The sequence below is a fragment of the Triturus cristatus genome, chromosome 6, assembly GCF_964204655.1.
Source record: "Triturus cristatus chromosome 6, aTriCri1.1, whole genome shotgun sequence".
Lineage (NCBI taxonomy): Eukaryota > Metazoa > Chordata > Amphibia > Caudata > Salamandridae > Triturus > Triturus cristatus.
In genome coordinates this window covers 1,458,242,783-1,458,264,789 of record NC_140589.1, presented here as the reverse complement: position 1 = coordinate 1,458,264,789, position 22,007 = coordinate 1,458,242,783, and the positions used below count along the sequence as shown (strand labels likewise).

At 44.2% G+C, this 22,007-nt stretch overlaps 1 protein-coding gene across 2 annotated transcripts in view; it reads right to left on the bottom strand.

Moving 5' to 3' along the window:
* The window catches only part of SPRED2 (sprouty related EVH1 domain containing 2), a 256,129-nt gene that overhangs the window by 23,784 nt on the left and 210,338 nt on the right, over positions 1-22,007 (bottom strand). For both annotated transcript variants that reach the window (XM_085612517.1, XM_085612516.1), the window contains one exon: positions 6,164-6,310. In XM_085612517.1, the coding sequence (XP_085468643.1) occupies positions 6,164-6,310 (147 nt within the window). The remainder of the gene's footprint in view (positions 1-6,163; positions 6,311-22,007) is intronic.

Here is a 22,007-nt window from a genome sequence, read left to right as displayed (position 1 = left end):
AATTAGGAAGGCCGCTTTGAGAAAACTCCCGGTGTAGGCCTATGGACTACCCACAGTTATTGTTGAGTATACGTAGGCACAGCTCTATCCCACCGCTGAACACCAATTTATGTTGGAAAAACCACACTCCCACTCTGAAAGGGTGGTGGTGGTGGTCTTCCGGACACACTGTGGTAGCTTGGCTCGAGTGGTCAGGAATCAGGCTCCGTGCTAAGCATACGACATACCCAAACAATAACCATGCGTGCATCCGTTCCAAAAACGACTCCACCGTAAAAATTATGAAAATCTCTTTCTTTATCTTCTTTTTCTCTTAGTTGCTGATTGGATAAAATAAATAACAATCACAATATACAAACTTTTTAGATAGTGCAGGTCAAATAAATACTGGCTTAATGATTCAATAAATAGGGGTGATCATAAATAATGAAGGCATAAATAAAAGTGCAATACATACAGGCAATTAAATATTCTGAGGCAATAAATACTGTAAACCAATAAATATTGTGCATCAATAAATACTGTGGACCAATAAATACAGTGAAGCAATAGATAGGTTAAATACAATAAATACAGTGCCCCTAATAAATAATTAAAAGCTGACAGTGACACTCAGGGAATCAGATCACTTTTGATTCCTAAGGGCTGATTTGGCCCAGGCACAGCTTGTGGGGATGTGGAAGGCTTGAGGGTGTCTACTCCCTGGCTTGGACAAGGCTGAGGCCTAAACTGAGGTAGATCAAGGGGGGAATACCAGAGACCTGGCTCTCTCTCTCCACACAACCTCTCTAGATTAGTCCCAGTTCACCCCTGGCGCAGTCAGGTTGGTTCCAGCACCTCCCTAGCCCCTTAGAGCAGTCTCTCAGGTCTCCACAGGGCCTTAGGCGCCCTCTACTCCACTTACTGCCCTTTTTCTGATGCTCCGACGCCGCTGGAGTCGTGTCGATGCCGTGAGGCGGTTCCGGTTCGATGTCGGCGGCCTCGGCACAATGTCAGTTCTCTGACGACGCCGGCAGGCGGCTCCGGTCTCGATGTCGGCGGCCTCGGTTCGATCTCGACCTCCGATTCGATGGCGTCGGGCAGTCTTACTCAATGTCGACTTCGGGCGGCTCCGGTCCGATAGCGACCTCGGATTCGATGACGTCGGCCGGCCTTGCCTCGATGTCGACTTCCGGCGGCTCCGAAGTGCGATCCTCACTCCCGACCTCCGGTGTCCCTCTCCTTAGGTTTCCGGCGACTCCGGAGTGCGACCTCCACTCCCGACCTCCGGCCCGATCCTCACAGGTTCCGGTGACTCCGGAGTGCGATCCTCACTCCCGACCTCCGTTGCACTTCACCTCGGTCTCCGACGACTCCGGAGGGCGGACTTCACTCCTCCGATGACGCCGCTCACTCGACCTCGGGTGACTTCCTCCTCGACCTCTGGTATTCCTCACGACCTCTGACGGCGCCCTCTCTCGACCTCTGGCGGCTCCGGGTACGACGTCTGCTTTTCCAGTCAGCGCCGCTTCTCCACCTCGGGCTCCAGGTCTTAGGCTACTCGACGTCGGACTTCAGGGAAACCAGCTTCCAGGTCAGGATCTTGCTGTTCTCTTGTTTCTAAGGCCTGTTCCTGCTGTCCAGGTCCTCAGGATGGTTTTTCTGACTTCTTCCCACACAGGGCTCTAGGCTGGGCTCCGTCAGTAGGGACTAGTATCAAGGGTGGGTTTATGGACCCCACTCCAGGCACAAGTTTCCACCCCTGCTGCTTCACTCCTTCCTCCTTCACGTTTGTGCTGCTCACCCTTCACCAGTCAGGTGCCAACTGCCAGCTCCAACTGCCAACTCTCTGTCTTAGCTTCCCAACATTCTAAACCGCCTCCAACTGTCACAGGGTTCTGGAATGTTCTGGAAGGTGCTGGTAGGTTCCAGTGGATGCTGGTGATGTCACAGGTGGCCACCATTTTGTGCTTCAGGCCCTCAGACAGAAGTTTCAGGGGTAGCTAAAATGGCTCCCTGAATCTGCAGCAACACGAAAAAGTCTGGTGGTTCCCAAAAAGGAAAAATTCAAACAGGGTTTGAGGCAAAAGTGGGACAAAATAAATAATGATGAGGAGGGACCACCCAAAGGGCTGACAGGTCTAACAAAACCATACAACCAAAACAGCGGATCTGCTCAGCTATGGCTTCCTGCTCCTCACATGCTGCCTTGTGAGAATCCCTGAGAGCAGCATCCCTTCTGCCACCTTATGTTCGCTTTGGACATTGGAGTCTTAAATTCACTCATGGGTCCTAGGTGCACCAACCACAACATGATGTTATGACCTTGAGTACCTAGTACCTACTCTGATGGACTCCTACGCAATTGTTGGCGAGGAGGACGTTCCCTCATTGTGGTCTGAGCCTGCAGTACCGGTGAATGACCCCTACGATGTATGGAAGGTGCACCCACTTAGCCAGCTGTTCTAACAGCCAGTAAAGGAATGCATGTTGTTCCATACTGGAAGAATAAACGCTTCCTAGCTGGATGTATCCTTATCAGCGGAAGATATTGCTGGGCTGCCAAACTGTGCACATTTGTTACTCTTAAACTACAGAAAGGCTACTCTGACACAGTCATGCGTGCACCATCAAGAATTAATCTTGAAAGAGATCAGAGAAAGCAATTGAGAGCATAGTGTCATATGAAACTGAAGCCTGAAGTGTTTGAAGCAGGCTATCACAAGCCAAAGTCTAGGCCCATTCTAGATGATGCAATAGAGACCCCCCCATTCACAGACAGTCATCAGCATTCTGAAGGCGGAGGGTCACCACTGGATGGGATCCTGAGTTGCAGAGGGGAAACAGATGGGATGAGCTATCTTTGTTGTAGGAGGCGTTGACTGAGAGGGAAACAGGAGCCTTTGGTGGGTCTCTGAAGGAGAGCACTGCAACAAGCGCTGAGCTGTCCTGAACTTGCTCATGGAGACAAGTGGCAACAGAGCCCAAGGCCTCATCGAGCCTCATGTCTAGTAGTCTGTTGCTCCCACTTAAACAGTGTCTGCCTCTGTCGAGGTGCCCTGCTGTTCTGCCCAATTCCAAGCTGCTTCCAATTCAGCAAAGTACTAAAATCTTGAGCTTTGCAGGAAAAAGAAGCAAATATTTCAGTCTAAGATTTCTTTTCATGCCTTGAAAGGTTGCCGATTGGTGTTGGATGGCCAGTATATAATATGGAATAGCAAGGAGTAGGTGACAGTTAATTTCAAGCAGTTCAGCTTGCCTAGCAGCTCACAATATTTTGTCTCAGTTTTTAAAATGCAACAGTTTGGCAACGATCGCCCAAGGTAGGGCATCAGTAGGCAGCCTTTGACATGGAGCAAGATGGGCTCTTTCAATGGAGGACAAAACAGAGTGTGAAGTACCGCAAAGATCTTATATTAGTTCTGCAGGAACTTGATACTGATGTGTCCTTCCAATCGCTCTGTATTTCAATCACCCGATGATACTGTGCCACTGGCGACCCTTCACCAGGCCCTTTAGAAATCCACTCAGTCCATTAGATCCTTGAGCTGCTGCTGCTGTAAGTAAGGTGTCTGGGGTTGCAGTTCTTGGAGCACGTATTCTGAATGAATCTTTTCAGCCATTTTTGGTTCTTTAGCAATGGACCATCATCAATGGCAACAGTAGCTATATCCACCACCAGGGACCGTGGCTGTCCCAATGGCCTCCAGGATATTGTCTAATGTATCTCACCTGGCGGGAATGAAGCTCGCTTCATGCTGTTGCTGACACTCACCAAAGGTTGATAACCTAGTTGAGCCTACTTGAGCCCTTGAAATTCTGCAACGAAAACTGGTTAACGGCCACTGCATCCAACTGAGCGCGAAGAAACGAAAAAGAGTCTGCCCTCGAATGCGAGGACATCCAGATTTGGGAACAGATTATGAGCAGCTGCTTTCAGGTGTCCTTGCTGCCACAGCCCTCCTCAAGTAAGAGAGCAGCCCGTTATCACTGCTTGAGCCGTCTGACTATACAAACAGCAAAGAGAACCAGGGGGTCAGGCAGGGAAGCATAGGCTTCCCTCCCTGAGTGCATAGAGTCTCAAGGCCGTATGTAAGATAGGAGGAGCCACTGCATTAGGCCATTGGCCGACTACTGGGGGTTAAGAAGCTAGGTCAATGAGCAGGTCCATCAGACAGTCCAGTGCCAAGCCATTGTAGGCCTGGCGGTCCACCAGAACTGCAGCCGTTCACTTCAGAACCACGTGGACCAGAGGTGAGTTTTAGGCCACAAGGCCCACCAGGCTCAGGTGTGGGCCACTTAATCAGCAGGTCGCTCCATACCACTGGTGTGCTGTGCACTCTTCTGGGGCTCTCTGCCCCGTGCTATGGCCTGTATTCCAGTTGATGGTGGCGGACGGACCCATAGGCTGCTAGCAACAGGAGTGCCAAGCAAGTTAATTTTCTAAGCTATGTCCGCCAACTTAGTCACCATGGCTTTACCTCTCTCTTTAACTGCTTTTATTAGGCCTGAGCAAGAACTTCTTGCCACTTTTCACCACTAAGAATCCCTATGCACTTTGCATCCTCCATTGAGACCATATCTTTCAACTCAAGACTTCAGAGAGCTTCCGTTTCTCTTTAATGTGTTGAGGAGAAAGTACATTCATCAACCAATCAGAGATATGCCGGTCTGGGCACAAGAATAGTCTTAAATACTACAAAAAGAGCACATCTAATTACTATTGATACAGTCCAAATGAAAGAGTATGTCTTGAGGTGCATACTCACGATATGCCAAACAGGCAAGGAGCAAGCTTTATCTCCTTGGTTCAATAAGTAAGAAATCTCATGACATCTCCCGATGAGGTTATGCAACTTCACTTTTGCCTATGAAGGAAAACACCAAAGAACAAGTACACAGAGAAAGAAAAACCTGCCAAAACATCTGAATCTTTGATGGAAAGGAATATGTACTGGTGGCCCAACCATCTCTCTCTTAATAACAAACTGAAGTTGTTAAGATCTCTTGAATCCCTAGAACTTAACTCTATAGTTCTATAAACTCTATAGCACATGGAGCTCCATGGTTGGATGAGAGAATAGACATTAGGAGAAAAAACATTGGAGGCGTCATTATATTTTGCGATTACCTTTTGTGTAGTGCCAACCACCATTATGTCCTTGAACCACATTTTCTACCTAGGCCAATATTTGGGAGGATCTGTGAAGGCGATCAATCAGAAGGGATGATCCATCATTTAACAGGATGTACTGTTTGTTGGTGTTGTTGTGTGTGTTATTCTTTGAGACGTACATTGTTAAAATTTGAAAATGTTTCTCTGTTGTTGAAGCAATGAAAAATTAGTTCAAGCTACTTATGAGTAAGAGCGAATAGGAGGCTAAAGCAGGTGTTCCCTAAAAAGCAGACCTTAAAGTGCTAAAAACAGAAGGGATGCATAGGTCTCATCAGCTGGGTTTTTTTTTTTACACAAGTTGTTTTCTAGAAGCTGAGCTAGAAATGGTGTGGTTAGTAGGGCTATATAAATAGAGGAGCAACTGTAGAAGCATGCATCTCTGGAGAAAGACATTGATCATCTAGCAAAGAAAAGAATGACACTATATTAAATTTGCCAACCGCAAAAAAACGTGCAGGAGCCAGTGGAGCTTTTCATTGATGATGGCAGGACATCTGAAGAGATCTAAACACTGTAAATTATTATATCTGTGGAGCTCAGTGACACCGCAAATGTAGCTGAATCTAGAAAGCTATTATTCTGTCGCAATCTGAGGCACTGGGCATTTACCTAGGGTCAATGAAGAGCACGGCAACCAAAGATCTGGAAAGTTAATGCAGGTTTGTCAATCTGAAGTATTATAGTCTATTGCCTAATACAAGACGTTTAACCACTTACCAAGCAGGAACAATGCCTCTTTGCCACAGTTACTAGTACTGTGCCTGCTTACCTTGCTATGAAATGCAAATGTCAATTGTATCTGTACCAAAACGAAAAATAATTATACTTGGCAGTACAAATAAATGTGCCATATGGGCCTAAGGAGCAACACAATTTTAAGTAATACACAGCTAACATATTTTGCATCACAGCGGCATGTAACACCATATCAAACACCCTAAATGATAACCTGATGGAGGAAAGGATATTGTTTCAAAGTTAATTAAAAAGAAATTAAAGAACACTCACTTGGTTCAGATGGTAGTGGTCCGAGATATACTGGTCATGGAAATGACCGAGAGCACAGTATCTATCAATGTCAGACGCTGGAGAGGATATTATCTGCATGGGTGGTTCCCTCTTTGACGAAGAATTTGAAGAGCTATCTGTTGCACTCTAACATGGAAATAAATCAAAAAATATTAATGTAGTTTTACTTATGAGGTTTAACATATTGTTTTTACTAAAATTGCAGTGGTAAAAGAAGAAGCACTCATGCAGAATTTATGTAGGTATTAATACTAACCTACCTGGGGAGCAATTGAGCATGTTATGGAGTGTTTTAGGAGATGATACAAGATAGTGCACATTAAGTGGGTATTTACATCTTTTGGGTTACACAATAATGTTACACAAATTTACAACTGCATTACACACAATTGCATTTTAGGTTCAGGAAGATTAAGTGATTTGCCTAGAATCACACAATTTTCAGTCAAGTGCTGAGGCTTGATTTGAACACAGGAGCCCAAGTTCCAAAGATTCCAAAAGGTGTCTGTCAGGGCTTCATGAAATGGAAGTAATGGTTCTGAAGAAGTTTGTCCGGCCTGTAAAACTTAAGTACATCCGTTTGGACTTCCATAGTTCACAGTGGCTAAACTAGAATGGGTGCATTTAAGTGGTGTTTGGCCTTTTTTCAAATATTAGTTCTTGTCTTATTTCCATAATTAACTATAAAGTTACTTCAAACTTTGTTTTTTCCCCCCAGTACTAATTATGACCTCACATGTTACATCAGTGATAATGTCTGAAATCTACGGCGGAGCAACAATAGTGGGTTTTTTCAGTGAATTTCTAAGGTTTTTTCCCAACTTACTTTAAAATCTTACTACTTTCCTCTTCCTCATGTATAGCTCCACTCTAACCTTTAGGTATTCAGTCAATTTCTATTAAGTTTTCTTTTTTAAACAAAGTAATATCTTATTTCGATAAATCTGCCGGAGTTGTACAAGCTGCATACAGATCCCATGGGGAGATCACGCTTATGGGCTTGTAATCACACTTTGTGGATTGTCTAAAATATGCAGCTTTAGGTTGTCTAAAATATGCAGCTTTAGGTTATCATTGATTTGCCTTTTTCTGAAGAGTTTCAGATATGGAGACACTGTGCAGAACACAGAGTATGATTTCCAAAATGTGTTGGTCACTATATTACGAGTAGCCTTTATGCTTCACCATAAGCCACATCTAAGTTGATTTCCCCCGATTGGGTCGAGAGCTACATACCCACTTGTACTATCTATTGAAAAGCCCACTCACCAGGTCTATTCACAATGGATGTGGTGAATACTGCATAAAGAAGGGTTACAGTAAGTAGGTGCTCAATCTGGTCTCAAATATGCCATTGATCCAACTTCACACACATTGAACCTCTATCTCACTATCCAGACCCCCTGACCATTTGTTTTCTCTCACTTTTTTTCCTAGTTACACAGGTGCACACATTGAATGACAACCTTTCCCATCTCCCTGCTCTCGAGGTCGACACGTTAGATACCCGGGACAAGGCTACCTTTCTCTTCCATCCACCAGAAACAGACTCTTTCTCCCTAACCACAATGTATGTTTATATTGGTACAATGACAATACTACACCGGAAAAAAATCCTTTCCCTCTTCTTGATGGTGTGCAGTGGGAGGTAGCAACTCAAAAATGTAAGTATTCCAATTTGTATACACAAATTGAAATACTTACATCAGTATTGGTTACATTTTCCCATCTTTTTGAAATGCAGAAAATGCATTCTGTTTCTCATGCAACCAGTGGAACGTACAAATGTTTTCCAAAGTAAAAGGCTGTAACGTCTCTTGGGTTAATATCAACTATGAACAAAAAAAATGTATCCATATGCCCCACTTTTTAATAAGCTTCAATAGTACAATATGCATGTTTACATATTAGTGATATGACAAACTTGACTATTATTAATTCTCCTCTCTACCGCCTCATATTATTATTCATCTAGCTCCTCATAATATTAACCCTAGAAGGAAGTGGTTACCATTAATTACGGAGATAGTAGTGCGTCGCTACAATGTTAACCAGCCTATTATCAAGGCAGGTTTCCCATCTCTTGTTACACCTGAACCCTTAAAGAAATAGAAAGAGTTGGAACTGTATGGGCCATTTCTTGAATCAGACAGTTAATGATTGGTTTTTATGAGTTTAAGAATGTTTTCAATATTATAGCATCGTTTGGTTTAGGCTCCCTTGAATACAAAGGAGATGGGAATATAGTTGTTGAATAGTATTTGTATAAGTAACTTTTTGTTAATCGGGAAGAGAATGTGGCCTAACGGCCAGGGCAGTCAATCTTGAATCAGGGGAACCAGGTTCGAGTCTCAGCAACCATCCTGTTTTTCTGGAAAAATCACTTAATCTCCCTGTGCCTAACAAAACAAATTGACTGTCCATCTGTAACACAACTGGTGAATGTAAATTGCTCGGATACCAGATACCTTCGGGTCAAGTTCACGCTATATAAAACTCAGCAAAAAAAAAATTGGTTATCCTATTGTGAAGAAAAGTCAAAATATACTGCTTACTTTCGTTCATGTGACTAAAGGGTCAGATACGTTCTTATGACACTACAACTTCAAACATGGTCTGAGCACTACCAAAATCAAGTGGACTGTGGCTAGTCCAATCTAATTTAGATCACTGGTGATTGGCTTTGTTAGAAAGGGGCTACTAGTTAATATGGCATCAGTAGATTCAGTCCTACCGGGTCGCCAACAATTTACATGACCTGTAAACAAAGGCTCCCTTATTAAACCGCAGTGGACACAAAATCAAATAATGAGGTAAATTATGACAGTAAAAGGACTGAGGAGTTGTGTTCACAAATGTCCTGTTGTGAGAAAAAGTGGCCCAAGACTGCGCCCTAAATTAACCATGTAACTGGCACCTCCCATTTATTTTTATAAAAGCATTTATTGCCATTTGTGTAAAGGCTTCACATAGAACAATGCTGAACAGTACAAACAGAAATTTCCAGACAATCTGTAGTACGTACATGCACGGTACTCAGTAACGGATTATCAAAATGTAAGTTCAGAGTAGAACGACTGGATCTACATTTGTTGTAAAGAGGGAGTGAAGTCTAGAGGGACTACTCCCTAATATGAAGGAAGGTTCTACTCCAGAGGTCCTAGATCTCGATTCCCTAGGGACGGTCTAATTCTCATATATAAACAGGCCACCTTTGGACCCAAGGGATTCATCAGTTACCCGGTGCCCAATGGATTGAGTTCAAGATGACATGCTACATGCAAAGAGGGCTTTAGAAGAATTCCCATAATTGGTGCCCGATACCCTGCCTTGAAACCAGCAATAAAAGTACCTGCCATCTCTTATATCAACTGTGGCAATGCCCAGTGTGCTGACTGACGTACAGTAGCCCTTTCCCTCATCTAGATTTCACATACCACAGCACACTTTGTACTGTTAAGAGAAATTCTGACCACATTAGCCTCACCATCATATTCCTCATCCGGTTGACACTAAGTTTTTACCAACGAAAAACCCAGCTGCATCATTTAAAAGTTCCTAACACTCACTTCATCAATGCTCTTAGCAAATTGACTAAAAGCCGCCCAAATTGAAGCCATGAAATCCACATAATGCACAAAAAGAAAATAAACAGATACACAACTACAAGCCGTCTACAATTTTGACCCACCGTTTTTGTATTCTATACTTTCTGGGCCCCAGCAGTCACGCTCTTGAAATTAGGAGGGAAAAAAACCCTAAAAGGTATCTACTTCATTAATATTCCCTCACCTATTCCTGATTCTAGAAAGCCATATCCTTAACAGTTCTGTGTATCCACCCTACAGCCAGTAAGTATCCTATGTGCACTACCTAGACCCAACAGCAACTGCTATAACCTTTGTTCAGTTAAATCTATGGGATGTAAAGAGGTTCTGCAGCTGTATGCTAAGCTGCTTCCCGATGATCCACTTGTACCAACACTAAAATAAAAATCACTTGCATCACTTTCTTGCGCATTAACAGTCATTCTAATATCCATGTAGCTGACTTTTTAACTTTCCAGCTTACCTTGTAAAGGAGACCATGGACTTGCTTTCAACAAGGAACAAGCTTTCCAACAATGATGATCTCTTGTTTGCCCAGCATAGGGTCAGCACAGCCAACATTGGAATTGGTGCCTAGTAGTGCAACTCTCCCATGCATTGGCTTGCTTTGGCAATAAAACTCAGGTGGCGTCATATTCTGCTCTCCATCAGGAAGCACTTAAAGCCTTTTAACCAACATGGGTAGAACTCTAGTTTCCCAGGTCCAGGGCAGCACATCAAGTCCAGATTGTTTGTTTCCATTCAAGGTATTTTCGTTATTCTTTTATAATGTGAATACCAAGGCTTCAAATGCCATAATTAAAACAAAAAAAATGGACCGGACAAACTACTCATACATGGAGCTACGAAACGTGACCGCTATGCATCCCGTGTGCTTTAAATTCCAGAGTCATTTTCTGTTCCTCTTCTTTCTCTAAAAGATATCTGATGATTATCAGAAATCTATAAAGGTAAGCACTTTGAGGCTCCAAAGACCTTGCACTATTCTAAAATCACAATTCTGTTTCACTGGACAGCTGCTACATAATCTTGGAAAATAAATACTTTCAGAGTATATCCCTATGTTAACCCACCAGAACTTTCTTTTCCTACTCCACTTTGCAAGCAACCTAAAGTGGTCAATGAGTGACGTGACGCTTTGTCTGTTTTAACATGAACGCCTAAAGCCTTGGAGCCAGCCCTGTTTCAATCTAACAACAAAAGCTGTTAGCTACATGAATGGCGGACACAGTGAAGCAGCATTAGTCAATCTACCCCACTACAAAGCAACTGCGCAGGGACAACATAAGCTTTGAAATATGATCATTTCTGGACAAATAAATGGGCAGGCATTTGATAATGCACGGTTTTTATTGTACAACTATTCATCTATTTCAGAGAAGAGAAGAAAGTAATCAAAAACCGTGGTTTGATGATGAACTGGTCTTTTCTAAAAATAGTTCACAATTCAATAATCCGATTCAAAATCATGCAAATTCCCTACAAAATAAAACTTAAAATTGTAAAGAGTTACAATGAGGCGCTACTTGAGTGCAAAAGAAGTACATTTGAAAATGGAGCAGGTGGCTTGACTCCTACCGCAAGACTTACAAAAAGAAGAGAGAATGGAATCGAAGACATCCCACTGGCTATTGAGAAGGGTGCACATGGTTGAGCTCTATTTCGAAGTGTATTTTAATTTCTACAAAAAAGTTCAGAGACATATATATATATTTTTTAAAACCCATTAGTGTCTTTATTTTCTGACCTACTGTGTTTTATAAAAGTATGCTTTCACTGTGCTCGAATGGTGGGAAAATAGAGGAAGGATGTAGTGATTCTGATTTTTTCCCCCGTAACTATACTAAAAGTATGTGGGTGATTTATAAAAATAAAAAAAAAGGATGCAGTGGTGAACATCCATAGGAGTTAGGGGTTGCGAGATGAGCTCAATGTAGGGGTGGTCAGGGTAGTGTCAGAGTGGCCAGATGCGCTGAGGATGAAGGTGCATATTCTGTGTGCCATCTTCTCTTTACCATTCCTTCTCTCTACCTCGGAGAAGAGCGGGGCAAGAATAGATGATAAAATACAAGGTTAAGAGACCGCATAGAAGTACACCCGTCATTTGAATACCCATTGGATGCTAGGCAGTTACTAGGGGGTTCAGTAGGAGGACAAAAAAAAATTGGCTATTTAGGGGGTTGGGGAGTCTACTGGAAAAGACGTTCCCAATCTTTAATTTTACAGCAACAGCTCCGCCACTTTTTGTTTAATAAACAACTTTCCTAGATGGTTAATGCTATCCATTTTTCACATTTATTTTTACTTAATTAATTGTAAACAGGGGGTAGTACACTCGACAATGTTTTTTTAAACTTTTTATTTAGTTTATTGGCATTCAGTGCGATATTACAATACAAGGCCGTAATCTCCAACAATTAACAACAGGCAGGAGGGAGAGAAAGGGAGGGGGAAACGGGGAAGTGAAAGGCATAATCTGCTTATGTGGGGAGGACACACAATAGCATTACAACAGATAACAGTGTGGACTATACATTGGTATTGCTTCGTCAGAGTTCAATCTTGATCTGTGGGTGTAGCGACATAAGAAAGGTGTTTCAGGATATAGACATGTCATTCAGGGTAGTAACACCGGGCCATGGGTTAGGACTAGCAGCACAATTTTGTCTCACAATATATAATACTTCCTCATTTGAATAACAGAGTAAACAATCGATTGTGGATGTTAGTCAGCATGTGTTTACGGTGGGGGAGTGTCTCGTGACCTCAAATATATTACAAATGGCTCCCAAATGTCTTTTGGTCAGGCCCACGAGGGCATCAGTTCCCAGTAGTTGGACAGTATGTTGCGTCGTGCAACCATAGTGTGACCTTTAGAGCAGCTTTCTTCTCCCAGTGTTTAGCGAGTTGGCGCTTGGCCAGTAGTAGAAAGCGATTAGGCGACAGGGTGTCTGGGGTAAGTACTTAACATAGTCTAGGAGGCTAACCGTCAGCGTTGTGGTATAGGGTGACCGATGATCTGTGGGAGAATAAAATATACATCACACCAATAGTCCGCAAGTCTAGGACATTCCCAAGCTAGTTGTAAGAACGAGGCCTGAGCGGTGTCACATTGCGTCCCCTCCCTCAAACCCATATGTTGTAGTTGTGCGGTATTACCGGTGTAAGAACTTGAAGTGTATGAAGCGCAGTCTGTAGTTTGGTAAAAGGGTTGTGGTTTGTTCACAGCAGTATGCCCATTGCTTAGTGGATATAGGTGGATCTGTGTCCAGCGTCCATTTAGCATGTGCTTTTGGGGTGCATATAGGAGTTTTATCTTGGATAACTGTGTAAAGCCGAGTGACGAGCTTGCAGTATGAGTTCATCGTGAGTATGTGCTCCGGTGCCAGTAGCGTTGGCAGGGGCTCATGGAAGGTGGCATGTCGTGCGCGGCATGTAGAGCGAATCTGATATTATAATAATATGTCCAACACAGTGGGCCTGGGGGTGTCTGTTATTTTAGGGAGTGGGATGAACTGGCCACCGGTGTAAAGCCCAACAAATGTAAACAGATTTTGACTGTGCGCTCAAATTGCGCACCGTCATCTTGCAATGTCGGTATTATAGGGTTGCGATATAGGGATGGAGGGGGCGGAGATGCACTTTAGGTTCGCACGCAGTCGCTGTCCGTCCCACGCCCATCTAATAGTCCACAGTATCCGGCACAGTGCGTGTATGCTCGTATGCCTGATATAGCGCAGAGGATAGTGAGACTGGGGAGGTCAGGTCAGCCTTCACCGCTACTTGTTCCTCTTGACATTGTTGGCTACATCAATAACTGTCACTTGCATAACAGCAACTTAGAGTAATACAATTACTTCAGAAGAAAACAGTACAAAGGGGGCGGATAAGGTACACCAAAGGGGGAAATGAACAGCTGATAATCACAACTATCTGGCAGTCAATGCTTATTAGAGATAGTGTGTTACTGGGTGGGGGGGGAGCTGTCCACTGGCCCTGGCGTAGACATGTGATGCACCTGTTGGTGCAGGAGCACCACGTCAGGATCTGACAAGCTTTAAGGTGTGTGACAAAGCCTGGTTCAGCAGAGCTGTAAATGGCGAGCAGGGCTGGAACCGGTTAGTAGTTCCTATCTAGAAGCAGAGAAGAGAACACAACTGCTCTCAAGTGGCCCTTCATGTGTCTGCCTGATGGGAGAGAGAATTCACCAGGAACAGGCGCAGCTCTAGGGGTGCTCCCCGGAGAGGGAGGGTCTGACACCAGCAGCCACTGACTGGATGGCTATCAACAGCTCGTCCCAGCTCTGAAATGGGATATTTGCGCAGACCCTACTTTTCCTCAGTTATCAGGGCAGTGCTTTCAGCCTTGGCCTTAACATCAAGCGACCCGCGCCATGCCCCCAATGGAGGGCAGGTATCCCTCCACCTTTGGGTAATCAAGTACTTAGCATGTAAGCCAACATCGAGGAAGCTTACTCTTACCCTCTCCTTGGCTGAGAGTGGATAACACCCCCAGTGAGCAGGCTCCCAGCAGTGCATTGCGCCCATGCCAGTAGCCTGGGTCAGCTGTGTAGTAATGGTCAACCACTACAGTGACAAGGATTGGCAGACCCACGGCATGTGTAGAAAGTTAGCACTGTATCTGACAACGAGGGCACAGGGCTCCTGCTCTTTGACTCAGGAAAGAGAGCAAGATGAAGGGCAAATAACTGGATTTACTTAAATCATGCATTTCTAGACACCTTAGCCAGGTAGGACACTAGCCGTTCCCAGTCCCCTTCTGCAACTGGTACAGCTAGTTCTTCCTCCCACCTAGTTTGTACTGCATTAAGGGGTGCGGAGGCAGACAGTTTTCACCTATGGCTTCAGTGAGCCCGCAAATGAGTTTGTGGCCATTTCCCATTGCGTGAAGGTATTGCATCAATGCTTGTGGCCAGTTCTGCTTGAGTGATGTTCCAGCCTGTGCGCAGTGCATGGGTCATTGCCTGATATGCCAAAAACAGTCTGCTGCATATGGCACTCTGTTAAGTGAGCGCAGCGTGCCATTGTAGAAGAGATCCTTAGTTGAGGTTATGTCTGCCAAGTGGCATTGTCGCAGATCTAAAAACGTAGATGACCCATTGAGACATGGGAGACCTAGAAACGGAAGGGCAGGTGTGTAGGGGAGGGCGGGGACGTGTAGGCTCCTACGATGGTTAATGCTGACCTCAAGACACCGCTGGTTAAAAGGAAAGGGGAGTCCTACACTTTGAAGCCAAGGGAGGGACAGGCAGCTAAAGAAGAAACCAGCCTTCTAGCTAGGGTGCCTCCTACCTGAAAGAAATGTAAATGTGTGCAACTGTTGATCACCAAATCTAAATGCTGCTTGGGAGCCAGTGTATAGTTTTTCATTTGAGGCTTAATGCTGAGAAAGATGTATCATTTTTGAGAGGCAACACAAGGATGTTACCAGCAGAGTTCTGGAGTGCGTTCTTCTAATGGAAACTTAATTGTGTGAATTAGGTCCGGTGTGGTTGCATATTGCAAAAAAATATATTTTGAAAGCACTTCTCCTGCCCCACTGCACTCACAATCGCAGCTACCCATACATGATGTAGGTACTTCAACTGCTGAGTCAAGCTATCCTGGCTGATGACGGCTGATAGCCAGAAACCGGTCCTAGGATGCTTGATTCCGGTCCAGGGAAGACATGGCTTGGCAGTTCGGGCTGGACTGTTCCCATGAGGCACAGGGTCAAGACTGATTTGCATATGGCCATGTCTGAACTGGGGTGGCGTAGTGGGCAAAAGAACGATGGATTTAACCCAGATCTCTTGACTGGGGGAGAATGTCTGCATTGTCAGCATTCCGTCCATCATTTGTTTGTTGTAACGCTTTTCGCCCTAAGTGGGATGGGTATTCCCAGACGTGGGACCCGTGCTCACTACGCCACTGGAGTCAAGCTATCCTGGCTGATGACGGCTGATAGCCAGAAACCGGTCCTAGGATGCTTGATTCCGGTCCAGGGAAGACATGGCTTGGCAGTTCGGGCTGGACTGTTCCCATGAGGCACAGGGTCAAGACTGATTTGCATATGGCCACGTCTGAACTGGGGTGGCGTAGTGGGCAAAAGAACGATGGATTTAACCCAGATCTCTTGACTGGGGGAGAATGTCTGCATTGTCAGCATTCCGTCCATCATTTGTTTGTTGTAACACATAAAAATCAGCACCTTTTTGCATCAGTGTCATCAGCTGTCCCAAGACCAATCTGCTGTTTCAAATGTCTACAGAGCAGCGCACTGATCAAGAGAGCCTGAGGGATACCATCGAGGCCCACTGAGGAGCCCTGCTGGGTGAGAGTAGAGGAGGAACACGGAAGAGGCGGGAACAAGAGGAGGGAGGCAGATCCTTACACAGATAAGTTACGTAATTGTCATTTGCTACCACTTTGAGCGATCTCCTCAATCCCCGCGGTCTCCACAACTAGAAATACGGTAACTTCAACCGAAAGCAGCTGTTCCTAGGAGCGACCTATACTTCCTAAAATTGCCCATACATCTTAAATATTCTCATTAAGCAAGAGTGGGGGGCTCATACATACGTACGGTTATATAACACTGCTGTCCTCAATCCGCAGGGAAAAAATAGTTTTGTAAACTACCATTACCAAACCCGATAGTCCACGTCGCACTCTGGCCTTAAAGTACAGCACGGCTTTACTATTTTCATTCTTCTACGGTTTGAGGGGCAGACGCACTTCAAACAGAGACCATGAGCGAGGTAGAATTATGGGAAACAAATGCTCTACTTTTGAGCAGCTCCCGTGCTATTATGCTCTGCTCCATGCCCCAGTTGCAGACAAATTAGAGGCAGAAAATGGGAACCGAGCAGACGTTCGTCTGGGCTTGAATACCCCGTGGCAATTATAGGCGGTCTCCTTCACGGCAGTGGTTTAACAGCCATTTGCCCGGCGGTTTCGCATCGGCCCTCTAACGCGGATTGGGAAGACAGATGGTTCACGTCAATACAGGAAAGCAGGAATCCCTACTCCGTGCCACACTGTACTCCGCCGTTCTCTCCAGGCCACACCACCACTGCCAATTTGAATGTGAAACACCTAACAAAATGAAGTACGCGGGGAAAGCATCAAATGTAAAAATCGGCATAAGATGATAACATTTCCGCATGGGACCCTACCCACCGAAGAGCCTCCTGCTTGTGTGTGAACTCCCTTGATTGTTGGGATGAAGGGGGGTTGTGTGGTAAGCTGATCACGCTGAATGCCTCTTTGCTCCTGCTGAAGGCATTTCCCAGTCCAAGTCGCTCCACTGCTAACCAGGAGCTGTGTGTGAATCGTCGCACGTCAGATGTGAGCACCGCCTCTTTTTCGTACTGTTTACACATTGAGCTGCTCAGACACCCCGTTGAAAAGCAGAAAGTAGAATCCGGCCCGGAGCACGAACAGACATTACACGTATGAATTCTAAAAAGACATTCTGTGTACTTTGTGTTGAGCACATCTGACGTTATGGTAAAAACATACAGTTTTAAAATTTGCATCAGTTGGTTCACTTTAAGGGCGCAAACGTTAAAACAAGATGGCACGGGTTTCTCATACATGTGTATTTGAATTCATTTGCACAGCTTCTCGAAAAGAAATGCTGTAAAGTGTACGTAAAGTATACATAAAGCCTTTCGGAACGCCAGAGCACATTATGCTGCAAAACAACGCTCCTCACTCAAGGCAAAAGAAGCATTGGTAAAGCCAATAAATAGGTCTCACCTTTTGGCTTTGCCAATGCTTTTTGCTGGCGCTGTTCAGCATCTTTCCACTCTAGGAAAAAAGTATTGCGTCCATTACTTTCTGATAATGGCATTACTCCTAGTCCTACACCTTCGCCTTCCTTCTTAATCAAAGAGGTTCCCCTGCTGCCAATAAACCCCTCACTCTTAAAATAACCCCCCCCCCCCCCCCCCCATCACCTCCTTCCCGTCCTGTGGGCAATCAAGCCAGACCACGCACTCAGTTGTTCCATGTTGGGAGGGCGAGAGGGACCTTGAAGCAAGGCGAGGGAGTGGGACTAGGAGTAATGCCATTCTCAGAAAATATTTGACGCATCATCTCCCGTCTCTCCCTTTCCTTCTTGACCAGTGAGACATAGCAAGTAAATAGAAATGGACAACTGAGTCATAAACACCCAACTTTATTAGGATGCCCAGATCATATACAGAAATACTTCAATGCCTTCGTAGAGGACAAAACTCCGTGACCCAACACATTATCAAGAGGCTCCAACTCAGCAATCCTATAAGCGACAAACAAAAGTGGATGGGGTAGCCTAAGTCGCAAGCCTTCAACACCGAGGTACCCTTCAATTCAGCCATTGTTGCTGCAATACTGTGTGTACAACGCCTCTGCGTCCCCTAGAGGAGGAACCACACTTCAACAGGATCAGAGACTGTATCCATCTACTTAAAGTGGCTGTAGATAGCTCCTCCCCTTTCTTTCCAGGACCAAAATTCACAAATAATGGTACCTTTGCCGGAACGACTTTACCATATCCAAGTACCACCGTGAAGCCCGTCTGACGTCCAAACAATGCAATCTGCACTCTGAGGGCAGCTCTGGACAAAATTCCGGCAAAATCATATCCTGACTGACATGAAACGCAGAATTGACCTCCGGTACAAATGATGGGACCGGAACCAGAACAATCATATCTGGAAACACCTTACAAAAAGGATATTTACAAGATCAAGCCCTCAACTCCCCCAGCATCTAGCACAAGTAATGGCCACCAGAAAACAAGTCTTAAACGTCAAGAGTTTCAAATCGACCCGCTCAAGAGGCTCAAATGGAGGACCAGTCAAGGACTCTAACACAACTGAAGACTCCAAATGGGGAATTAATGCAGTGTTCTAGGAAACAAGTTCAACAGCCCTTGAAAAAACCTAGGCATCAGCCCTTCCTCACCCTTCAGATTTCTCCAAGTGCCACCCCCACCCCCACCAGGCTCAAGTAGATCAATGCCTGTCTATGTGTGCAACTTGAATAAAACAGGCAAATGAGACGGAGGGGACTGCCAGTACCAACCAAGTAACACGTGCCACAGATGTAGAAACAAGGAATTCCAGGTGTTGTCCTGACTAGGAATTTAGAATCTGCCAGACAGCAGTGGAGGACTACTATTGCCCTAGAGCACAACAAAAGAAGCTGGGTGAGTTCGTAGAACAAGCCCTGCCTCTCGCATAGCAGACATGCACAGGCTCAGACAGGAAGCTTCTTCTCTTACTTTTATAGAGTGTATGGTTGCTAGGTGAGGCGTGGCTCTCAAACATTCCCATAATAGCACGAACGTTGATAGTAGCAAACAGGATATAACGAGCTACTACAAACTTCAGTGCTTTTGGCAAGCGATCGCTAAGGAAAATTACATCACTGTAAGATCCTTTTTACTACCGGATTCATCACAGTCAAGTCAAACTGAAAGGCTATTTCAAACAAAGCCAAGACAGAAAAAAAAAAAGAACACACACAACTCTCAATGTTTTTTATGCACACCACACACTCCCTACACCCCCAACCAAGGCGAACACTCAATGAGAATGCCAAAGTCGAATGAACAGTGCTAACACTAAGTCTGTCCAACTAAAAACACATTATTGTTGACTCTTATAAAACTGCTTAATCACTTACGGTGTTGCACTCTTGGACATATTTACATCTTCCTCATCATTTCTTTGGTCCCCTCCACTTCCATGAAACTACTTTGATAAGATTTTTATTTAGAGATGTACATGATCCAACTTCAATTGCTACAAACGTAGGAAAAAACTATTTATATAACAAGCCAGGCTATATCACATACGAACATTGGCCTATTGCTGGATGTGCCCATTGGCTATCTCATAGCAAGCAACAGCACTAACCACTAAGAACTGACAGAAACAAAATTCACACAGACCACATTGGATAGAATCACCAAAGCCCAACTCTATGACACACCAGCTTTTTATGGGATGTTTCTCAAAATGGCAACGTCTTCTGAAACATTTCAGCTATCTCAATGCAGCCTTGTTCACAGGTGAGCTGGAAAAATAATGCAGGTGTCACACGTCACAAGTACAAACTACCACATGACCTTTAGGAAATCCTACATTTCTCAGGATGCACCTTTAATGTAACCACAGTGTTTCCAACTGTAGTGTAGAAATACTTTGCTTAGTAGTGTAACAAACTGCTGTACATTTAATAATTCAGGTGCATATATTCCATTGGTACACTGGCCAGGTGAAATTTCAAAAGTTTATGTGCATATCCGCACCATCCACGCTCATGAAAGAAGTTGCTCAAGTCAAATTCATGTCTTTTTGCAAAACGAGAGAATCAGAATCGTCAAGAGGAGACACTTCTCCTCCTGTCTCCCTTTCTCACCTCATTATCGATGGTGACAAGCAAATTAATTTATGTCGAATGAGGGCAAGTGCGTCATGCTCCCCAATTAAATCCAGCATCAAATCTCCATTTGATGGGAGCCTCCAACCCTGCAGGGGGCTTTGGTAGCCGGGTATGGAATAACCCACAGCACACAGAAGAGATTCACTGAAGCCCAACTCTATGACACACCAGCTTTTTATTGGATGCTTCTCAAAATGGCAAAGTCTCCTGACGCGTTTCAGCTATCCCAGTTACTCTTCCCAGTTTGTAGTTGGTAATTTCCTAACAGTAGGATTTCCTAAAGGTCAAGTGGTAGTTTGTACTTAGAATGTGTGACGCCTGCATTATTCATCCAGCTCGCCTGTGCACAAGACTGCATTTGGATAGCTAAAACTGATCAGGAGATGTTGCCATTTTGAGAAGCAGTCAATAAAAAGCTGGTGTCATTGAGTTGGTATATATGGTGTGTGTGTATATATCTACATATATCTATATGTGCATATATCTATATATAATATGTACACATATATACACACACACAGCTATAACGTTTCTGACAACATCACTCGCTCCTAACAATTAACACAAATTCTTAAAAGAACACTTTGAACAGAACATCCAACACAGTCATACAATAGAGCAGGGTCTCTGTGCTAACAGCATATACATTATGATAGGGCACGCAATAACATCCAACAGATCACAGATGGGCAGAACGTCTAACATGCATCAAGAGCAGCCCAAGTACACCATGTTGTAGGCTGTCACTCAACAGCAATTACCATCAAGGAACACAACTATCTGATGGGCACACTGTATAACCTAAGATGTGTTTAAATACCAAATTCATACACCTACAGCTCAAGGACTAAGACTGAATCGACTAACCGATAAATAAAAGGACCCGTAATACATCTTCAAAAGCTGAATTAGACTCCGGTCCTCGATGGTAATCTTGGAACCATCTGCAAAGTCACTGGACTGCTGAAAGCACTAAAAGGTAACATCAGCTGCTGAAAATGTGGTAAATAAACAGCAAGAACATAATAAAGAATAACCTCATGTATTGAAATGAGGGTACCCAACCAAAGTGGAGACAATAATTGCAATTACTATGCATTATGGCACAATCTTCTCAATTTTTCGGAACAGCTAATGCCCTGTATTTAACTTCGATTTTTACGACTTACAAACTCAATGACCAACTACCGAAAGATCTACTAGAGGTAAAGTGAAATATTTAGACAGAAAAAAAAATGGATAGTTTGGAAGTGGTAGTTACGTTCTAAGTTGAAGGCATTTTCAATAAACCAATAAATAAATGTGTGGCACAATGGTAAAGGGAATGCCATTGGATCCGAGGTCAAATCCAAGTTTCATCTTCATGTATTATTTTCAGGAAATTTGAGCTTCATTTTATGTACTTTATTAAAATATATCAACAAACCACATATACTCTGGTAGCTCTCTCCCCTTTTCCTTTTAATGATGTCCTTATTTCTGCAATTAATTACTGTGGAAGGGTGTCCTACTCTCAATATTTCCACAAAGTGCATCTCAGACTACCCCAAGCTGTAGGGTTAGGTCAATGTTCTTCTGGGTAAAAACAACCGCAGGGTGCCAGTCGGATGTTGCGTGACGTGGGGTAATGCTTGGAAAATGTAGTAAACGCAAGTCCTTAATTCCCCGACGTGAAGATAGTCTAACTGCAATGGTGCTGGAAATTTACTCATGGAAGAAAGCGTGTTGCACAAATGTCTCCAACATGCCATGACTTGCCTCTGTGACGGGAGGAGC